Source organism: Chenopodium album, chromosome 1 (assembly GCF_948465745.1).
Source record: "Chenopodium album chromosome 1, dcCheAlbu1.1, whole genome shotgun sequence".
In the NCBI taxonomy this organism is placed as follows: Eukaryota; Viridiplantae; Streptophyta; class Magnoliopsida; order Caryophyllales; family Amaranthaceae; genus Chenopodium; species Chenopodium album.
In genome coordinates, this window is record NC_137834.1 from 78,704,025 (window position 1) to 78,723,917 (window position 19,893).

Below are 19,893 nucleotides of genomic sequence, written 5' to 3' on the forward strand. Positions count from 1 at the left end.
AAGTTATTTCATTAACAATGGTGTCGTGGCATTATTAATTTGACACATTTCTCGTTCTAATTGGTTTAACACTTTAAAAAAAAAATTTAAAAATCAGAAAATAATAATAATAATAATAATAATAATAATAATAATAATAATAATAATAATAATAATAATAATAATAACTATAATAATAACTATAATAATAATAATAATAATAATAATAATAATAATAACTATAATAATAAAATAATAAAAATAATAATAATAATAATAATAACTATAATAATAACTATAATAATAATTTGACACATTTCTCGTTCTAATTGGTTTAACACTTAAAAAAAAAAAATTTAAAAATCAGAAAATATAATAATAATAATAATAATAATAATAATAATAATAATAATAATAATAATAATAATAATAATAATAATAATAATAATAATAATAATAATAATAATAATAATAATAATAATAATAATAATAATAATAATAATAATAATAATAATAATAATAATAATAATAATAATAATAATAATAATAATAATAATAATAATAATAATAATAATAATAATAATAATAATAATAATAATAATAATAATAATAATAATAATAATAATAATAATAATAATAATAATAATAATAATAATAATAATAATAATAATAATAATAATAATAATAATAATAATAATAATAATAATAATAATAATAATAATAATAATAATAATAATAATAATAATAATAATAATAATAATAATAATAATAATAATAATAATAATAATAATAATAATAATAATAATAATAATAATAATAATAATAATAATAATAATAATAATAATAATAATAATAATAATAATAATAATAATAATAATAATAATAATAATAATAATAATAATAATAATAATAATAATAATAATAATAATAATAATAATAATAATAATAATAATAATAATAATAATAATAATAATAATAATAATAATAATAATAATAATAATAATAATAATAATAATAATAATAATAATAATAATAATAATAATAATAATAATAATAATAATAATAATAATAATAATAATAATAATAATAATAATAATAATAATAATAATAATAATAATAATAATAATAATAATAATAATAATAATAATAATAATAATAATAATAATAATAATAATAATAATAATAATAATAATAATAATAATAATAATAATAATAATAATAATAATAATAATAATAATAATAATAATAATAATAATAATAATAATAATAATAATAATAATAATAATAATAATAATAATAATAATAATAATAATAATAATAATAATAATAATAATAATAATAATAATAATAATAATAATAATAATAATAATAATAATAATAATAATAATAATAATAATAATAATAATAATAATAATAATAATAATAATAATAATAATAATAATAATAATAATAATAATAATAATAATAATAATAATAATAATAATAATAATAATAATAATAATAATAATAATAATAATAATAATAATAATAATAATAATAATAATAATAATAATAATAATAATAATAATAATAATAATAATAATAATAATAATAATAATAATAATAATAATAATAATAATAATAATAATAATAATAATAATAATAATAATAATAATAATAATAATAATAATAATAATAATAATAATAATAATAAAGGTTATCCTTAACATTAAAGGTTGTTGTTAATAAAAATTAGTGAGGTTGAGGGCACAACTTAGACGTTTAAAAAAGCATGGGCACAGCTTAGAAACCGAAGAAGTTTGGAGGCATAACTTAGAAAAACCCAAATATTAATAAGTAAGTTGTTGGATTTATCTCAATGTATATTATTGGAATACCAAGTTTTTATTAAAAATCTTATTTTATAGTAGCAATAAATTAAAAGATGGACAAATAAAGTTGATAAATAAAATTAAAGTGTGTCAATAATTCTGGGACAAAACATGAAAGGAGTATAAAATCGTATATTTATGACTTTATGAAGTGTTGAGAGTGAGGAATAGCTTTAGATGGTTAGAGCTTCCCTCTTAATTTTATTTTATGAATTTACTTTGTATCACTTATTCTTGTCAAAATCAAATTAAACCATATAATCCAACGACAACAAAAATAATTAGATTATTATATTAGATTATCCTATTATTATTTTTAAATCTTGCTTACTTATTGTTAACTATATATCTTTAATTGTATGAACAAAACAATGAAAATTACATATTTCGTCCATTCTAGAAGTCTCACAATTGTTTGACTGACATGCTTACCAATGCACAATGTAAGTTTAACCTTAAATATCTATAATTATGTATTAATAAATATTATGAAAAATAAGATTTGAAAATAAACATTAAGACTAATTGACAACATATTACACACCAACTTTTTATGAATAGTGTCAACACAGTACACATGATGTGAATTTAATATTCATTTGACTATGTTTTATTTATTTATTTATACGTACACTTAATCAAACCAATTTACCAATCCAACCATAGTCAAATGAAGGCCAAAACACCTTATTTTAGGTGAAAAGAACAAATCATAAATTCATGTTCACGATTCATCCTTTTTTCAGTTATTGGAAAATTTTCATTGAAAGATTTGTGTTATTGACATTAATCAATGGTAGCCAAAGTATCTAATAATTGTCATTGGTAGCCTCGAGCTTGTAAAATTTATCAAATGTGATATTAATGATGATTTTTCGGTAAAATTTTAGTTTAATCTAGCATTTTGTAACCATTGCCAACTTTATCAAATTGATCGAGAATGGTTTTAACTTTCAAGAATAAAAGAAATTTACTATTATTATTAATAGCCAACTATTTTTTTCCCCCTTTTTTTTTAATTATTGGTAAGAATAGATTAATAACGCTGAAATATTTAAATTATCTACACAGATAAAATACGAAGTAAATAACATAGATAGCCATAAAATGTCTTCAAATTGGATATATAATATGCAATAAGCAAGCCAACAAGTAATATTCACTTCTAAGAGTGAAGGCTTGACAACAAGTCTTTTATAAAGATAATAAAATTCTAGGTTTAATACTAATGAAATCATCAAAACCATAGACATAAGACAACTGTTCAAACAACTTTTATTAGATAATGCTAAAACTTGTGCAAATCTCAACCAAATGTGGCCTCTATCCCTTGTTACCATTAGTGAAAATCATAGCCTTGCGCCTTAGCTGTTGAAAAGAATCAATCAAGCACAATTATCAATTATCTTAGTATGAGATTATAATAAAAAAAAAAATGTTCATAATTATGGAAAACGGTCTAGTTTAATTATTGGATGAAAATTTTAAAGGATGGTAGCAAGCAATACCTCATTAGAATGTCCACATTTCTTCTTGCGGCAATTAGTAGACCTCAAAGGCAAGCGAGCATAGCACCTGTCACCAACGTTTCAAAAGTTTTGCATTGGTAAGTATGTCAAAATGAGTTGGAAAAAAAGAAAACCGGAGTGAAGTACGGGTTAGCAATGGCAAAAATCTTACTTGCGACAAATCAACTTATCCTGGTTAGATTTACGAGCCAAAGCCATCAAAGATGGTGGATAACTTAATTTTCCAGATCCTCCTCCTCTAAGCCTCAACACAAGGTGAAGAGTTGATTCTACAGTTGCACCAAATTATCCAAACATACACCAAAAAAAAAAAAAAAAAAAAAAAAAAAAAAAAAAAAAAAAAAGCAATCAGCCAATCAATAACAACAAATAAAAGTAAGGCTAAGAGAGAAATAATTCACTAAATTAAACACATCAAAATAATCTTTAACATAGTGTATAGACACAAATTAAAGTTAATTAAAAGAAAATAGATCATTCATCTATTAATTTGTAAAATTATGCAGTAATCAAATTAAATACTAACACACAATGCAACCATACTACATTAATCAACCACTTAAAATTAAGGGTATTATGAACAAGTAGTGAACAACCATACTAATATACCTTTCTGGATGTTGTAATCAGCAAGAGTACGGTCATCCTCTAGTTGCTTTCCGGCGAAGATCAATCGCTGCTGGTCCGGAGGTATACCTTCAAAATCAACCAAAATTATAGCACGCTAATTATTTGGTAGATTCATACGAAGTATACAATTATGTGCATTCTACATATAACACGTCTTGTCATTCTAATTATTCAACATTTATTATATTCGCTCTATATCTATATGATGATAGATTGATAGTCCTATGTGAATCAATCACATAAAATAAAAAAATAAGAATATTTGAAATCTAACATTAAAATACAAAAACAATTTATAATTATTTTGCCTTATTTAAATTTTTTGATTTTTTTAAAAAGCATAATTCAAGGAGGAATTTCTTTACTTAGATTCATGTCATCAATCAACAATCAATTAATTTAACCGATTAGAATTTAATCGGTATAAAAACAGAAAATAAAGAATAAAAAACTAAGTTAAAAATAGAATATATTCAATATGAGTAATGTTTTTGAAACGCCTAAAATAGTATATGAGACTAACATAATGAAACCAGGCATAACTATTTTGTTAGGCATCAGCAACGTGACAAGTGAACTAAATCATGTAAATAAAAACGAAGAAAGCATATCATACAAATTAAAACGAGCCCTAAGCATGCATGATGCATGACATTGAAGGAATTGAAATTAAAGAAAGAAAAAGGGTAGAAGACGGAGAGATGTAAAACCTTCTTTGTCTTGAATTTTGGCCTTAACATTGGTGATGGTGTCGCTACTTTCGACCTCGAGAGTGATGGTCTTGCCGGTAAGAGTTTTCACAAAAACTTGCATTTTCTTTGATCTTGATCTCGCGGAGGTTACCTTGGTGTTATAGGAGTATGATATTTGGGTTGTATTTATAATGGATTATTGGTGATGGAATAAAAATTAGTTGCCTAAAAAATAAGAGCTACGAAAACCTCGCCCCAAGGCAATACGTTATTTTCCTTCTTAAAAAAAAAATAAATAAATAAATTAACAAGGTTAACCTCGCTCCAAGGCAATAACTTATTTTCCCTCAAACGAAAATATATGCTTTTTTTAAAAAAATAATAATAATAATAATTAGCCAAATATGAAAAATCATCCTCCAATTTATGACTTAAAGAATTTGGGTTACGCGAGAAAAAATCATCAAAAATTTTTGTATAAATCCGATGTATAGTATTATTATTGTAAATACGTCATTCATAGGGTCACTATTGAGCATTTTAAGGTAATTTTGAAGTGGATATACAATATTTTATTTTACATCCGATTTTTTTAAATGTGTACTCCATATTGCATTTTTTTTTTTTTTTTGAAAATTTGTATTTTTTTTAATGGTAAGAAAAAAGTAAACATTAGGAATCCCTCCTCACAGGAATTTCTAATGCGTCGGAAGAAAGGATACAAAATAAAGAAGAATTATTACAAGGAACAATATTCATACTATCACTAACTAAATGACCAACATTTGCTATCCAATCCGCTGGTTGATTTGCCTCCGTAAACCATTACTAGTTCTAAAAACGAAAAATTTGCATTGTTTACTTAGACGGACATTTCTACTACGTATATGGTAAAGGGTTGTACTCCGTAGCAAACATCACAACTATATGGTCTAAATCTGATTGTTGGGCAAGTCGGGTTAGGGGTTAGGGGTTAGGGATGATGCGAGTCAAAAATGGATAAAGTTTAAAAGGGTTACATCTAAGGGTGTCAATTCGGTTAAACAGTTCGGGTTTAGGTTGGGTTTATCAGTTTCGGGTTATAATGGGTCGGTTTATAACGGGTTAAAATAATAAGCGGGTCGGTTTGGTCGGTTTTGAAAATTATCGGGTCAGTTCGGTTTGGTTTTTTTAATTGCAGTTTCTATTCGGATCGGGTCCTTATCGAGTCGATTTCTAGTCGGTTCGGGTCATAATCAATTTGGGTTGAACCAGGTCAGTTTGAAAACGAGTTTATCCCGTTTAATGTGGGTTTCGGTTAAAAACAGTTCGGGTTTTAATCAGGACGGGTCGTAATTGGTTCGGGTCATAATCAATTTGGGTTTAACTGGGTCGGTTCGAAAATGGGTTTCGGTTCAAAACAGATCGGGTGAAATCGGGTCCAATCATTATCGTTGCGGGTTATAATCGGTTTAGATTGAACTTGGTTGGTTTGAAACGAATTTACCCAATTTGAAGCGGGTTTCTAATCAAATCATATCGGGTTAAAATTGAGTCGGATGATTATCGGGTCAAATTAGTCAGATAACGGGTAGGAACGAGTCATGTTATAATCAAGTCAAGTCATAAATAAGTTGGGTGTATCGAGTAGTAGGTTAAAACTAGGGATGTCAGTGGGGCGGATCAAGTAGGAGACCCGCCCCATCCCCGCCCCACTGGGGCGGGGATGGGGATAAAAATCATACCCGCCATGGGTGATGGGGCGGGGGTGGATTTTACATTGTACCCGCCCCATCCCCGCCCCGCTCCACCCGCCCCACTTCGTACCCGCCTTATCCCCACCTCACACCCACATCTATATATTTTATAAAACAAAATTATATACTTTTATATACTATTTTATATAAAAAAAAAATAGGAAAATTTGATAATTACCACCAACTATTGTTGCCAAAATTGAAAATACCACCTCAAGTTTTTTTTTTTTTAATTTTACCACCTAGTTTTTTCCAAAAGTTTTCGAATTCCCACCTTATGTGCGACATGACGTCATCATGGGCCCACACTTTCGTTTTCCCTCGATTTCCTTCTTTCTTCTCACGATTTCCTTCCAATTTCATCTTTCAATTTGATTTTAAATACAAAAATTTCGCAAATTAGGTTATAATTGCTACAATCTAACCTACAACGAACTGAATTGACTAGTTTAATTAGGATTTGGGTAATCAATTTGGGGTTTTTTGCTCAATTCAAAAAATTAGGGTTTATGAATTGATAATTGGACAATTCAACATATAATTGGGGGAAAACATAATTTAAACAAGTAATTGGCGCATGTTTAAATTATCTTTTTCCCCAGTTACATGTTTATGAATTGATTAATTGGACAAGTGGCTGCATAATTTTTTGGGATGTAATTAGGGTTTATGAACTGATTAATTGGACATTGATTACCCCCAATTACATGTTTAATTGTCCAATTAATCAATTCATAAACCCTAATTTTTTGAATTGAGCAAAAAACCCCCAAATTGATTACCCAAACCCTAATTAAACTACTCAATTCAGTTCGTTGTAGGTTAGATTGTAGCAATTATAACCTAATTTGCGAAATTTTTGTATTTGAAATCAAATTTAAAGATGAAATTGGAAGGAAATCGTGGGAAGAAAGAGGAAAATCGAGGGAAAACGAAAGTGTGGGCCCATGATGACGTCATGTCGCACAAAAGGTGGAAATTTGAAAACTTTTGGAAAAAACTAGGTGGTAAAATTTTTTAAAAAAAAAACTTGAGGTAGTATTTTCAATTTTGGCAACAATAGTTGGTGGTAATTATCAAATTTTCCAAAAAAATATGTAAAATAAAATAGACAATATAATAATTTGTAATACACTAATTTTATAACTAAAAAGTGTGTAATATTAATAATAATTTTATTTGTTGTAATTTATACGTAGTATTAAATATCTTGGATTGTGTATTGGGAGGTGGGTCTTAGGTTGGGATTAGGCGGGTCTTAGGTGGGGATTAGGCGGGTCTTAGGTGGGGATTAAGTGGGGATGGATATCCAAGTGGGGGGTGGGGCGGGGATGGTTTTGGAATTGTACCCGCTGGGGCGGGGATGGGGATGAATTTTGTACCCGCCGTGAGGATGGGGACGGGGATGGGGATGAAAATTTAAGGTGGGGATGGGGATGGGAAGGCCAACATCCGCCCCGACCCGCCCCATTGACATCCCTAGTTGAAACAGATTAGATCATAAACATATTGGGTAACAGGTTGTAAATGACTCAGTCATAACGGGTTACGGGTTTTAAACGATTTGGTCACAACGGGTTACGGGTCGTAAATGGTTCGGTCACAACGGGTTACGGGTCGTAAATGGTTCGGTCACAACGGGTTACGGATTATAACCGGTTCGGTCACAACGGGTTACGAGTTGGAACGATTTAGGTTTATCAGATTTTTATCGGGTTTTAACGTAATCGGTTTGGGTTGCTTTCAGTTCGGGTTGTAACGGTTTGGCTTGATAACGGGTCGGGTTAGTAACGGTTTGCACAAATTCGGTTCAGTTCAGTTTCGGCTTGGAAAAAATTGGGTCAGGTCAGTTTTCGATTTTCAAAAAACGGGTTTTAAACAGTTCAGTTCCTTTTCGGATCGGTTCGAAACATTCGGGTTTAACGGTTCGGGTCAGAAACTGACAGCTCTTACATCTTATTGGGCCAATGCGGCAAGTCGATAATGGGCCGATTTAAAAGAAGGTCACAAAAAAAATGTTTTCAAGTTTCAACTAATCTTGGAAAAAATACATTTTAATAATCTTAATTTGTCCAATTAACTTTAAACAATTTTAACTTTCAATTATTTTAAATAATCCCAACTTTCACCTAACCATGGTTAGCTAATAGGGTCATGTCTGGATCTTGTAACCTTGACCCATATCTTCTACAGACTGCAGATATTAGGTCTATGGATATACCCAATGGGTTACTGTCACAAACACCCTAATTTGATAAAGTGAATCCTACATTCATAGTTTCATACTAGTATCTCTGAAAGATAGTCAACAAAAAATTGAGATAGAAATTAGATCATCAGATTACTTAGTATAACATGAAAAACTATAATCATCATTGCATTCAAATTTTGTCACACATATGACACACTACATGACAATATAAAATCCAATTAGTCCAAGTACTTCAATTCATTCTGCTTAAAATGTAAATTTGCAAGGTTTTGATACATACCAAGTTACCAACAAAAAATTATCACTCAAATTTGAAATAGTACTATTGAATTATTAATTCTTCCATGTATCACAAACCTTGAAATAAATAATGATACACCTAAATCTAATTTATAAGAAAATCAGCATTCATTAGGCTCAAAGGTAACTAAGGAATAAACAAGATTAAACCCAATACGTATCCCTTCTTGTTGTACATTCCCAATTATAGACATTGATGCTGTTGTTGGTGCAAATGCTAAGCAAAACGTCCCTTCTGTATCCACCGGAATCACGTAATTTTTCGCCGGCAACGCCAAACTCTTTCCACCGGCAAAGTGAAACTCTACCGCCGGAACCTCCACGCTTTCTTGTCCTCTAAGGTTGTAACATGTATCAAATATTGCCACCTCGTCTGCCGTTGGTAGATGACTAGTCCCCTTACGAAACTCGTTTCGTAACAACTCGTACACCCGTGATTCCAACCGTGTCACGGCTGTTCCGGTGTCGATGATCACCCCACCGCTCCCGTCCTTGTCTATTACAAATGATCTAGTGGGGATTGATAGTGTTGTACCGCCTACGCTTAGGCCCGTGAGCCCAAGGTAGTAGAATGTTTCGGCTGTAGGGTTACTTAGTAGTGGTGCTGTGATTAGGGTTGGGTCAGCTGGAAGTATTGATGCATTGGTGTTGAAGTTTAGGGAGGAGGTTGAGTTAGATTCACGGTCTACGAGACAATAGGAGAACGACGTCGCGTTTATTTGAGAGGGTAATGATAATGATCCTCCGCCAAGCCCGAGAAGCCCGGCTGCCCCGGTGAAAAACCCGTCGTTGTTGTGGCCACATCCGATTGCGACATCGTGGATGGTGTCCCCACCGTCGAAAGTTATGGTCTCGGTTATGAAGTCGCCCGTGGTGTAGGACCCGTCCCCGTAAGATACCTCGTAGATGCAACTCCCCGAACGACACTCCGATTCGTCTAGGGCGTTGCATATTGTGGAGTTGCATGGGAGGGATCCAAATGAGGTGGATTGGGTTGGGTCGAAGATCGGGTCGGGTTGGGTGTAACATTGAGTACAAGGTTGGCATTGTACCCAACTTAAGTCACTTCCGGTGTCAATGATCATATATGCTTCACGTGGTGGGTTTCCGATCCCGACACGACTAAAGTACTCCCCACTCCCTCGGCTTACACCCGAGACAATGGGGGCTCTTAGATTCTGTTCAGCCGCAAGACTGACTCGTGTATGGATCGAGCCAACTCGAATTGTGTCATGAGCAAGTCGAGTCAAAATGAGTGATCTGTAGTCGTCATGTTTATTTTTGTACACTGGATGACGTGAGTGTAGCTTTAAGCTAAAAGAAGAGCTATCCGTGCTTTGGAAATGTTGCACATTAGACAATTTATGGGAATTTGGAGCTATTTTTTGAAGAGAAGTTTTGACATCTAAGGTTCTAGTTTTGGACCTAAAATGTGAATAATCCCTACAAGAAGCTAACAATGGTAATGAAAAAATAGTAAAAATTGCCAAAAGAGCAAAAATACATGTATTAGGGGATATTTTAGCCATTAAGAAAAATTGGAGTGAAATAGGAAGGAATAAGGTGAGAGTTTTAAAGGAGTGTTGTCCGACAATAATTGAATTAAGACATAATTAAGGAGGAGCTTTAGATGATCATATATAAAGATGTATAGGTAGTAAACTGCTACAACAAATTAGAAGACTAGGATTATAGTACCCCCAACAACTTTTGTAACATACTACCAACATATTTTTATTTTGTGACACTTTTATGTCAATTTTGTGTTTTGATATGAAGACGGGATAATGCTTCAATGTTTTGCTCGTATCAGATTATGGGATTTTAATTTTAACGTGTATCATTGGCACACAATAAAACTCAGAAAGATTACGGAGTATCATTCAATCAACTTATTTACTCTGTAAGAATTAAATGTAATGAGAATCTTTTCGCACTTAATTTTATATTGACATAATTTTTAATGCTAAATAAGATCAGACATATCATCAAGAAATACATCAGCAGATGCATAATAAGTCTCTAGTGATATATGGCGACATCCGAGGCAAAGTAAGCAGCTGCTAATTTCCAAAAAGGAGTTACTCATATTAGGTAGTTTTAAGAAGTCTTCACTTCATATGTTTCTGGTAATGTTAGGTAGGATTAAGATTAATAGTACTACGTTTGATTTATAATTATATTGATTTCAGCTTATTAAAGTAGCTATAATTTTTAGCATGGGTTCTCTTCATCTTAAAATAGTATATAAGGACGCGTTTATTCACTTATTTTTCATTTAATTACTTAATTTATCTGATTTATTGTTTTCAAATTGTATCATGTAGTTTTATAAATGAGTAATATGACCTTATTTGAGCTTAATTATTAGCTCTTATTTGACCTTAATTTTTCAAAATGAGTGAAAATAAGGTGAACATAACACGACCTCTTCTAACACAGGATAAACTCCGAACATTTATCTTGCAGATCAATCTGGTGCAGCTAATTGAGTAAGACAAACAAAAGGCATAATTGGGCCCATGAGGAAGTTTCCTCCTTTCATCTTCGTTAAGAGATTAGGATACATCAGATCAATAGGGAGTTTGAGCTTTCTAGTATGGCAATGTCTAACCATTACTAGTGTACAGTAGCAATATAAAATTTCATTATGGAAATCCAAATTGGAAGTTTCCATTGTGCAACAAAAAAAAAAAAAAAACAAAACCATGATATGTAGCTGAGCTTCATGGAGTGATTACTTCGTACGGAGTACTCCGTAATATATTCTTGGTTACTTCACCGAGACGAAGTTGACTATTTCATTAAATTGTTATCTTTAATGGAAAAAAATACTTTAATAATCCTAATTACTGAAGATTTAATTTTAATAATTCAGATTTAGGTTTATTACTCCCTTCGTTTTTAAATACTTGCTCCATTTCTCTTGGACACGCATGTCGATGCTAATCTTTGATTACTAATATCTTTAATCATCAATAAGTCTATATTCTAACAATTGAAAATTAATAATCTATTCATTGACATGATTCCAACAAGTACCCACAAGACTATATTTTTTCTTATGTATAAATAACAAACATTAGTCAATAGTGTAAAAAATAAAAATGGAGCAAGTATTTAAAAACAGAGAGAGTATCAAATAATCCCAACTATTGGGTATGTTTGCCTAGAGTAGTCCTAACCGATCAACAGAAAGTCAATGACTTGTTGTAGCAGATAACCAATCCACGTGTCAACACGTGATTGGTTTAAAATAAAAAAAATATATTAAAAAAGGAAAAGGAAACAAAAAAAAACCTCCCAGCCATCAGCCATCCCTTTCCGCCATCGCGAAGCCCAAACCCACCACAACCCCCAGCCTGTCGACCGTCTCCCCTTACCCTTGAAACGACTGGCACTAGACCCCCTTCTTGACCTTTCTTTCTCTCGGCTCCTCCGTTGTTTGACACGTCGATGCGTCGGAAAACCCTCTAATAACCACCCCGAAATCCCAGCCTCGACCCCGAAAAACCCCTACCCACGCCAGAAAACTACCTAACTACACAGAAAACCAAACCCCGACCCTAAAATAGCCACCTCCCTTCTCACGCTCAACCCCAAATACCCACCAATTTACCAGCCACGCAACCCCAAACAACCACCAATTACAACCATGCAACCTTAAACAGCCAACAATTACTAGCCACACAACCCCAAAAAACCACCAAATATTAGCCACGCTCAACCCCAAGCAACCACGCAACTCGCTTCAAGCCTCCACTCCTCCAACCACCACCAATTACTAGCCACACACAAACCCGACCACCAAAGCCACACAACTCACAACTCCAACCAATTCAAGCATCGCTGCACAAATGGCTCATGATTTTAGGGGTTGGGAAGGTCGGTCAGCCGTTTTGCGGGGGTTATGGGAGGTCGTCAACCGTTTTTTCGGTGGCCTGGGGTTGGGCCTTAGGGTTTCACGGTGGAGGGGAAGGGGGAGAAGGTGGTTGGGGATGGGAAAAAAAAGAAATTATTTAATTTTTTTTATTTTGATGCAATTACATGCTACCATGTGGATTTAAAAAAAAATAAAAATTTTTTACCCTTTTAATTAGCAGGTTACCGGTCATTGGGACTACTCCAGGCAAACACACCCAACTAAAACAAAACACCAACAAACTAATAAACCAAGATGAAGTTACCCTAGTAAAGTCCTAGAGAAGTTTGTTTACCTCAATTGGAGAAACATCACAATAAGCTACCTTCTCTTGGAGAATGACCCCTAGGCTAGCTAACCTATTGGCTTCCTTATTACCCTCTCTAAAACAATTATTAACAAATACATTACTAAATAAACCGATAAGACAGCTACATTACTAAATAAATACGAACTACGTTTTTGATATATTCCCTCCATTCCTAAAAGTTCGACTCACTTTGCAATTGCACAATCTTTAATGAATTTCTTTGACCTGAATAACACTGGTTATATATAAGTGAAAATTTTAAAAAAATTGATATTTGGATTATTTATAATAAGGGGAATCTAATAAGATTTCACATGCTAATTTATTTCTATTGTATAGCTCATAAAATGTGGTCAATGTTATTTTAATTTGACCACATGAATAGTAAGTGAGTCGAACTTTCGGAAACAAAGGTAGTATATTAAAATCAAACGAACAATGACTTATAGGCATGTACAAGTTCAATATGTACACTTTATTATACTAGGGTGGCTAATGCGTGCACCAAATCTAGTTATTTTCAGAGAACTTTTTCAGTTGTTGGCGACATAATGAGGGAAAATTATGTAAACAAATATTTTTAAGGGTATAAATGTTCGTACATTTTCTTATTAACACTTTTTTTTCAAAAAAATATTAATGTTAACAAAGGAAAACAAGTAAATACATTTTAGAGGGTATGACTGTCTAAATACAATTCATAAGAGTTAAATAACCAAATCACATAAAGAAAAGCTTAGAGGCAATTAACATTGTATCAATATAGGTATATAAGTAAACAAATATTTATAATTATTCTCACACTATTTAGAAATATTTTCTCATACTTTTTAAAAGGTAGGAAAATACTACTTTGCCTTATCTGATTGTTATGCAATAATTTATTTGAAAGAATTTAGCTTTTGGTCGTTTACTGAGTTAAGGGGATAATTATGTTTTGTGTACCTTTTCAATTTTTAATAAAGATGTTGTACACTTATTTATGACTAAGATTAAGGACACTAGACACACAACGTAGCTCCTTTTCCTAACCCTAACCATAGCACTTGCATACATGTTATATGGTTCCACCTCTCCTAAGAGAATGAAAAATAACTTTGATGTTCCTCGACTAGTAACACAACAACAACCATGATCATCTTTCGCAATTAAGTGTGTTTAAAACTAGTACATACAGAAAATTTGGATTGGATCGGACTAGATCAAAGAAAACCGATTTAGTCTTCAGGTCGAGAAATTCGAAATATCGGTCTTCAGTCTAATATGGCCCAAAACCTCATACGAAATATAGCGTAGCAGCACTAGTTAGAAATCATTTAATTGACATTTGATCAGTATGGTCGTATTTAAGCGAATAATTCATATCTAGATTAGTAGTAGGGCGAGAATAATTAAATTATGAACCCACCGAAACAATCATCAATTCTAAATTTTTCACCATCATAAATTGACAAATCGATAACCGTTCTATACCCAGCTCACAATCTCGCCCCATTACCAACCCTAAAGTAAGACAACCCAATAAACCAACATAGAGATCAACCAAGAAGGAATCCATCCAAAAGAAGATCTCAAAAAGTTAATAGTATCATTGACATTACTAAATTAATCACCTAATTGGACTAATAAACAACCACAAAGGTGAGCTAAGCTAAGCTTCACTTCACCTTCAAAAACATCACATTTTCTCTCTCATCAGCAAACCCTTATTTAAAACCCAAGATAATTGGGTTTTTGGGCAAACCAATACGCAAATCAACTTTGAAATTAAGAATAATTTCAACCCTTGTCGCATTCACCAAACTCTCTTAACTCAAACTTCTTCTTCTTGCTTATTTCTGCAACACAAGTAAAAAGAAGAAGAATTTGAGGTTTTTTCCAACCATAATTTCTTCTTCTTTCACTTTTAAAAAAGAAAGGATGTCTCTTTCTGTAGTTCAGGTGATTTTTTCAATAATTAGTAATTTGTGTAAAATTTTCATTGGTATATATTTGATTGTTATTGGATTTTGAATTTTTATTTAATGGGTTGTTTTTATTTTGTAATTTAGGGGTTTACCAAATCACTGGCCATGACTGTGCTTTCTGAGATCGGGGACAAGACCTTCATTGCTGCGGCGGTCGGTATTTTTTATTTTTTTCTATTTTATAATTTATTATTGGAATGTGTTGAATGGGTTATTTTTTATGTGGGTTAATTGTTAATTTGATCTTTATTGTGTTATACTATGTTGCAAGAATTGATTTTTCTTAGATGTTTATGTTGAATGGGTTGATTTATATTTGGGATGTTGTAAATTTGAGTGATATTGTGTAATTCAATTGCTAAGAGTTGATTTTTATTTTTATTTAAAAAACTGTTTATGTTGAAGTACTGTATCTTGTTTTGTAATTGAAGGGCCATAAGTGCTCTTTGATTGATTGTTAGTGCTTGAAAAGAATTTGGTTCTTTTGTGGAATCTAATGTATATAGTTTTTATACTAAAGACATGTGGAATCACTAATTAGTGGGAGGATATGGGGTTATTTGGAAGAATAAGTGTTAGTGGAAATGACCTTTTGCTGTTTCAACAGTTAAGGATAGATTAAAGTGACCTGTGATAAATGATTCCCTTAGCTAAAATGATGGGAAAATGGAATAAATAAAAAAAAGAAAATTACGTTGGTCTTATTTATTTATTTATTTTTGTCAAATATACTCCCTCCATCTATATTTGTTTGCCCCATTGTAATTTTTGGGGTCAAAGTTAACTTTGACCAGAAATTCTCACTTATCTATTATACTACGTAGATAACATAGTCAAGACGGATTTTTTTTACGTATTAGATTGGTTAAAATTATAAAAGTTTAATAACTTCTACACATATAGGATTAGAGATGTATATATTTTTTAAATGTATCTTGAAGACCATGAAAAGTCAAATGGCGCAAACAAAAAAGGACAGAGAGAGTAGAGAATAGTTGTAAGTTTTGGGAACAACATGTAAATGGTTTTGATCTATACATGAACATGGCCCATTTAATTGAATATCCATCACCATTGACCATGCCATAGGTTGAAGCTTTGTTAAAGACATTGTGGTCATGTTATAAATATTTGTTTGTTATAGATGAAAAAAAGATGGAAGTAATCGAGTAAGATAGCATGGATAAGCCACAAATGTATAGTTCCTAAATTTGCAATGTAGATGGATACTGATCTTATGAATGAAAATATAATGATAATCAAGTGCCTTTAACCTTTGCATCATTACTATAATGATACCCCTGTATGTCAAGCCCTCCTTCCCCAAGATGTTACCTTTAAGTTAATGTTGCGCCATATATTGCTGATAATTTTGCTAAATCTTGCTTTTGATGTTTTCCTTGATCCTTGCTTCTAGATCTTAGCCATGCGTCATCCAAGAAGACTTGTCCTTTCTGGTTGTCTCTCTGCTCTGATAGTAAGTGCAACCTTTTGCCTTACATATTATTCATTTGTGGACATGTTCTCCAGATGCCTGTCTAACTTGTCTGATTAACTTTCAAATTAGGTGATGACCATTCTCTCTGCTGTTGTTGGATGGGCTGCTCCTAATTTGGTAAGGAGTTCTTCTATAGAATTTGACACCCTTTGATGCCTTATATTGGGATTGTTTGTTTTATATCCCTGAGAATGTTTTAATGATATCTCTGCAAGCTGTATCTGTTAATGCCTTTGGCTTGGTTATAATATTTCTCATTCTCTTAAAATCTTATTTAATAAAATAAGATGCCATTCTTATTTATGTTCCTTTTTTGCATTTTTCTATCTGATGTTTTGTGATTGCAAATTACTCAGATGTCTCGTAAGCTGACTCATCATGTTGCAACATTGTTGTTCTTTGGATTTGGATTATGGTCACTATGGGATGGTTTTCATCAGGAAGGGTGATAATTTTCTTCTTGGTCTTTGTTCAATTTGTCTTCCTTTGTGCTTCTCATGTTGAAAAAAACAGTTAAATTTCATTCTGCTGAAAGCCAGTAAAATCTCATTTATGTAGGGAAGCTGGAGAGTTAGCTGAAGTTGAAAAGCAGTTGGTTAGTATTCAACTCATCATTTCTTGAATTTGTACTAATTTAGGCTATAACTCAGTTCTTATGATTTGATTAGGATGCTGATTTCAAGGGCACTACAACGGCTAAAGTGAACAAGGTGAGATTCTTTATATGTGCACACTTGCAAATTTTCCAGTACTCTTATTCTTTGTTGTTCTTGATGCCTCCATCTCTCTTTCCTTTTATATCTTCCTTTTCAAGGTTATCAATGTATTTGTTGCTTGTATTTCCTGCATATGTATTTTCATTAATTCTCTTGCATTATCAAGGTTTCTTAACCACAAACTGAAGAAAAATGTATGATGTTAAATGTTTGGAGTTGATCTGGTAAAACTTCTGTTTTAAAATGTGAGCGAGGTCATTAGGCTGTGACCATCAACGGCATCAAGCACAAGGGATGCATGTGCCTTCACCACATCTTTGCGTAATGTAATAAAACAAAATGAAAAATATAAAATAAAATTCCTTCAGACAGTTCATGATTTGCTGAAGCAACCCTAAAATCAAATTCTTGTTGATCTGTTGGAGCTTGATGGATCTATAGTGTGAGAGCAAGTCGAATCCCACTTTTTTATTGTTTTTCCTGTTCCTCTGCTATTTATTCCTTTGCTATCTCTTCACTTGGTTTTCTTCCCTCTTGTTTAGTTATTGTTAAGCAATTAATACAAAGAGTTTACCTCAACCATTGAAAAGGCAGTAGGCCTTTACTCTGGAAATACTTTGTACTTTGTATATTATTTAAAAGATTTCCTTTTGATCTGGATGCTTGTGAACTGGAGATACCCAATGTTTTTTGTGCTATAGGATGATGATGAAAAGAAAAAGAAGACTAGGCCATTTCTTACACAGTTTTTCTCACCAATTCTTTTGAAGGTAGCACCCTATTTGTGATTTCTATGTATATTTAATTCCTGTTGACGCCATTCATATTTTCTCACTTTAGTTACTGTGGTTTTGCAGGCGTTCTCCATTACTTTTTTTGGCGAATGGGGTGATAAGAGCCAGGTGAGGTTAAGGACCTTCAAGAATGTGTTTTTGTGATATCTGCATAGATTAATATGCCATCCCTTGAGCTTTAATATGCTGTGTAATTCACATTTTGCATTGTGATACTTCAGCTTGCTACCATTGGTCTAGCTGCAAATGAGAACCCATTTGGTGTTGTGCTTGGTGGAATTCTGTAAGTATCATTACCTATGGCCTTCCTCCTGTATTCTGTAATTTATTCTTATGGTCAATTGTGGAGAAGCAATGGAAGAGAATGAGAGAGGGGGTGAAAATAGAGAGAGGTGAGCTAGGGAAAGGGGAAGGGGTAGGAATGACCATATGATTGGTATTAGTTAAGTGATTTAGCTGTTCGAGAGGGGCTGGCAGGCCAAGCTTATCCCTATTGATTGGCTGTTGACTTTCTAGTCATGATCTTTTTTTTTTTGTAAAAATTTGGGACATTTTTGAACCAGGTCAGTATATTCTTCTTTCTCCTTGCTTTGCTCAAGTTCCCTATTGTTATAATGAGGGTTTTGAATGATAAGTAGTACACTCAGAAAGTGCTGCAGCATTCTGGACTTGTTACTTTTTATTCTCTCTTTTGGCCTCCCATTTTAGGAGTAGAATAATTAATTTAGTATTAGGGTATCTCTTGTTCCCAATTTAGTATCAGGATCTATCTTAACTGATATCACTTATATACAATCTGTAGAGGACAAACATTGTGCACCACAGCTGCTGTCTTGGGTGGAAAGAGCTTGGCATCTCAAATATCCGAGAAAGTGGTACGCATTAAAAAGCTCATGCCTTCTTCCAATATTATGCTTTTGGCTTCTAATAATTAATTGCTCTCGTCTTGCAGGTTGCCCTTTTTGGTGGTGTTCTTTTCATTATTTTTGGGATTCAATCCTTCCTTTCTCCAGTCGACTAATCCCCTTGTAAAAACATTCAAGAGGTTCGTAGATATTGCCTTTAAAATTTCTGGATAGTATGTACGAAAAGCTGCATGAATTCCATGGATGCATCAAAAGCATGTCATGCTCATATATACGAACCTAGTCAACATGTAGAAGTGTAGAACCTGTGTAATGCCCTTTAATGCTGTTGACGTGGCTGAATCATGAGCTTTCTTGTCTGAATGTATACTTTGTAATTGTGTCTCAAAAATAGCTTGCCTCATCTTTTCGGACAAAATGAGAAATCCACCTATTAAAAAGAGCTTTAGATCTGGTTTCTGCATTTTATTCTGGATCAAGAATCAGAATCTGATCAAAAGTGCTTATACATTTGCTTGATGCAGCGATTATTGGTCGGCCAAAGCTCCAAAACAGATCAAACAATAACGTTGCAGTTCTATAAGGGAGCAAGAGACTTCTGAAATGACATGTTGCTTGCTGCTCTGCAGCTATAATTGTAGAATTATTCTCATTTTTTGCTGGATCTTGTTATTTCGTACAGAACTATATTTATAGGATTACACAAATGTTTTAAAATAGGAGTCAGCATTAATGTTGGATCATTTTGTACTGAATCATCAAATCCCCAGTCAAAATTTTCTGGGTCAAATGCTGCTTGATTTGGCACTGGATAATAGCATCTACCTTTAGATGTAGTTATAATATGCTTCTTTATAAAAAATAAAATTAG

General features: G+C 31.8%; 2 protein-coding genes and 1 pseudogene across 2 annotated transcripts; 1 reads left to right on the forward strand and 2 right to left on the reverse strand.

The window, feature by feature from the left end:
- Window positions 1-2,947: 2,947 nt before the first annotated feature.
- Window positions 2,948-4,822, reverse strand: LOC145636072 (ubiquitin-ribosomal protein eL40 fusion protein-like). Its single transcript, XM_081687523.1, has 5 exons — window positions 4,720-4,822; window positions 3,989-4,075; window positions 3,531-3,648; window positions 3,359-3,425; window positions 2,948-3,218 (listed from the first exon to the last, which is right to left on the reverse strand). Exons 1-5 carry the CDS (start codon window positions 4,820-4,822, stop codon window positions 3,174-3,176), a joined length of 420 nt encoding a protein of 139 aa, XP_081543649.1. The 3' UTR covers window positions 2,948-3,173.
- A 4,228-nt stretch (window positions 4,823-9,050) lies between these two features.
- LOC145636078 (protein ASPARTIC PROTEASE IN GUARD CELL 1 pseudogene) lies at window positions 9,051-10,478 on the reverse strand (annotated as a pseudogene).
- Window positions 10,479-14,814: 4,336 nt separating this feature from the next.
- Window positions 14,815-19,865, forward strand: LOC145558140 (GDT1-like protein 5). The gene is made up of 13 exons (XM_081619277.1): window positions 14,815-15,122; window positions 15,233-15,301; window positions 16,566-16,625; window positions 16,716-16,763; window positions 17,003-17,091; window positions 17,205-17,241; window positions 17,315-17,356; window positions 18,064-18,132; window positions 18,220-18,264; window positions 18,378-18,439; window positions 18,959-19,031; window positions 19,109-19,201; window positions 19,547-19,865. The coding sequence occupies exons 1-12, from the start codon at window positions 15,102-15,104 to the stop codon at window positions 19,175-19,177; spliced, it is 684 nt and encodes a 227-aa protein (XP_081475403.1). The 5' UTR covers window positions 14,815-15,101; the 3' UTR covers window positions 19,178-19,201; window positions 19,547-19,865.
- The last annotated feature ends 28 nt before the right edge of the window (window positions 19,866-19,893 follow it).